General features: G+C 68.1%; 1 protein-coding gene across 3 annotated transcripts in view; it reads left to right on the top strand.

The window, feature by feature from the left end:
- The first annotated feature begins 646 nt into the window (after window positions 1-646).
- The window catches only part of SRSF2 (serine and arginine rich splicing factor 2), a 3,397-nt gene continuing 2,802 nt past the window's right edge, over window positions 647-1,241 (top strand). For 2 of the 3 annotated variants that reach the window (XR_009463840.1, XR_002092446.2), the window contains exon 1: window positions 647-1,154. Coding sequence is in view for 1 of the 3 variants with exons in the window: in XM_019494405.2 (XP_019349950.1) it covers window positions 796-1,154 (359 nt within the window). In the remaining 2 variants the exon portion in view is untranslated. The remainder of the gene's footprint in view (window positions 1,155-1,241) is intronic. The other variant, XM_019494405.2, reaches the window with a different exon arrangement.

The following is a 1,241-nucleotide window of genomic DNA, read 5'->3' as shown; positions in this document are numbered from 1 at the left end:
CGTGCCCCCGGGCAGCGAGGGGCCCACGCAGGAGCCAGACGGGGGATGCTGCAAACTCGCCTCACGCGGCAGGTGGGAGGCCCCAACACGTGGCGAGAGAAGGGAACAACCCGCTCCCTCCTCCGCCTCGATGCCGCCCGCGCGGCCGGTCAGTCGGCCGGCCCGCCCGCGCCCCCCCGCCCCGGCTGCTCGGCCGCCATTTTGAATCGCGATCTCTCTCCCGCTCCCGTCCCCCACCCCGGCCTGGCCTGACCGCCCACGTTCATTTTATTTCTCTTCCCCATCAGCAGCTCGGACCCTGCCTTACTGCTTTATTCAATCTAGAGGGGTTAATTATAAGTTTTTGGCAAGCGTTTCATTCAAAATTTCCCCGCCTCGGACAAGCCCTTCCGGGTCACGGCGAGGCCTCCTCCCCCTCCCCCTCCTACCCAACGGCCGCTTTGCGCCGCGGCCGAAATATTAATTGCGCCGCAGTTTTTCCTCGGCGGCCGCTGACCGAGAAGCTCGGAGATTTAAAAAAAAGAAAAAAAGAAGCGAGCTTCACCGAAAAAAGTGTCTGGGGCGCGCGCGGGCCCGGCAGTTCGCTTCCGGGTCGCGGGCGGACGGCCATTTTGTGGCGTTAAGTCGGAGGGTGCGGGCGGTGCCTCGCTCATTTCCTCGTCAGCCGCGCTCCGAGGAGGTGCCCGGTTTTGCTCCCCCCTCCTATGACCGGTCGCTTTCCGCCTCCTCGGCCTGATCCGCTCGCCTGAGCCCTTCCTCGAGTCAAGCCGAGCCCCGCGGGGGCCCCTGCCCGCCATGAGCTACGGGCGGCCGCCGCCCGACGTGGAGGGCATGACGTCCCTGAAGGTGGACAACCTGACCTACCGCACGTCCCCGGACACGCTGCGCCGCGTCTTCGAGAAGTACGGCCGCGTGGGCGACGTCTACATCCCCCGCGACCGCTACACCAAGGAGAGCCGCGGCTTCGCCTTCGTGCGCTTCCACGACAAGCGCGACGCCGAGGACGCCATGGACGCCATGGATGGCGCCGTGCTGGACGGCCGCGAGCTGCGCGTGCAGATGGCCCGCTACGGCCGCCCGCCCGACTCGCACCACAGCCGCCGCGGGCCGCCGCCGCGCCGCTACAGCAGCGGATACGGGCGCCGCAGCCGCAGGTCAGCGTCTGGCGGGGTCTGGGCCTGGTCGGGAGGACACGCGCTCCCTCAAAGCCGGGTGGGGGCGGCTTCTTTACACGTGGGGGC

This window comes from Alligator mississippiensis, chromosome 8 (assembly GCF_030867095.1).
Source record: "Alligator mississippiensis isolate rAllMis1 chromosome 8, rAllMis1, whole genome shotgun sequence".
NCBI lineage: Eukaryota > Metazoa > Chordata > Crocodylia > Alligatoridae > Alligator > Alligator mississippiensis.
Note: the sequence above shows the minus strand (reverse complement) of the source record. Positions and strands in the feature narration are given on the sequence as shown.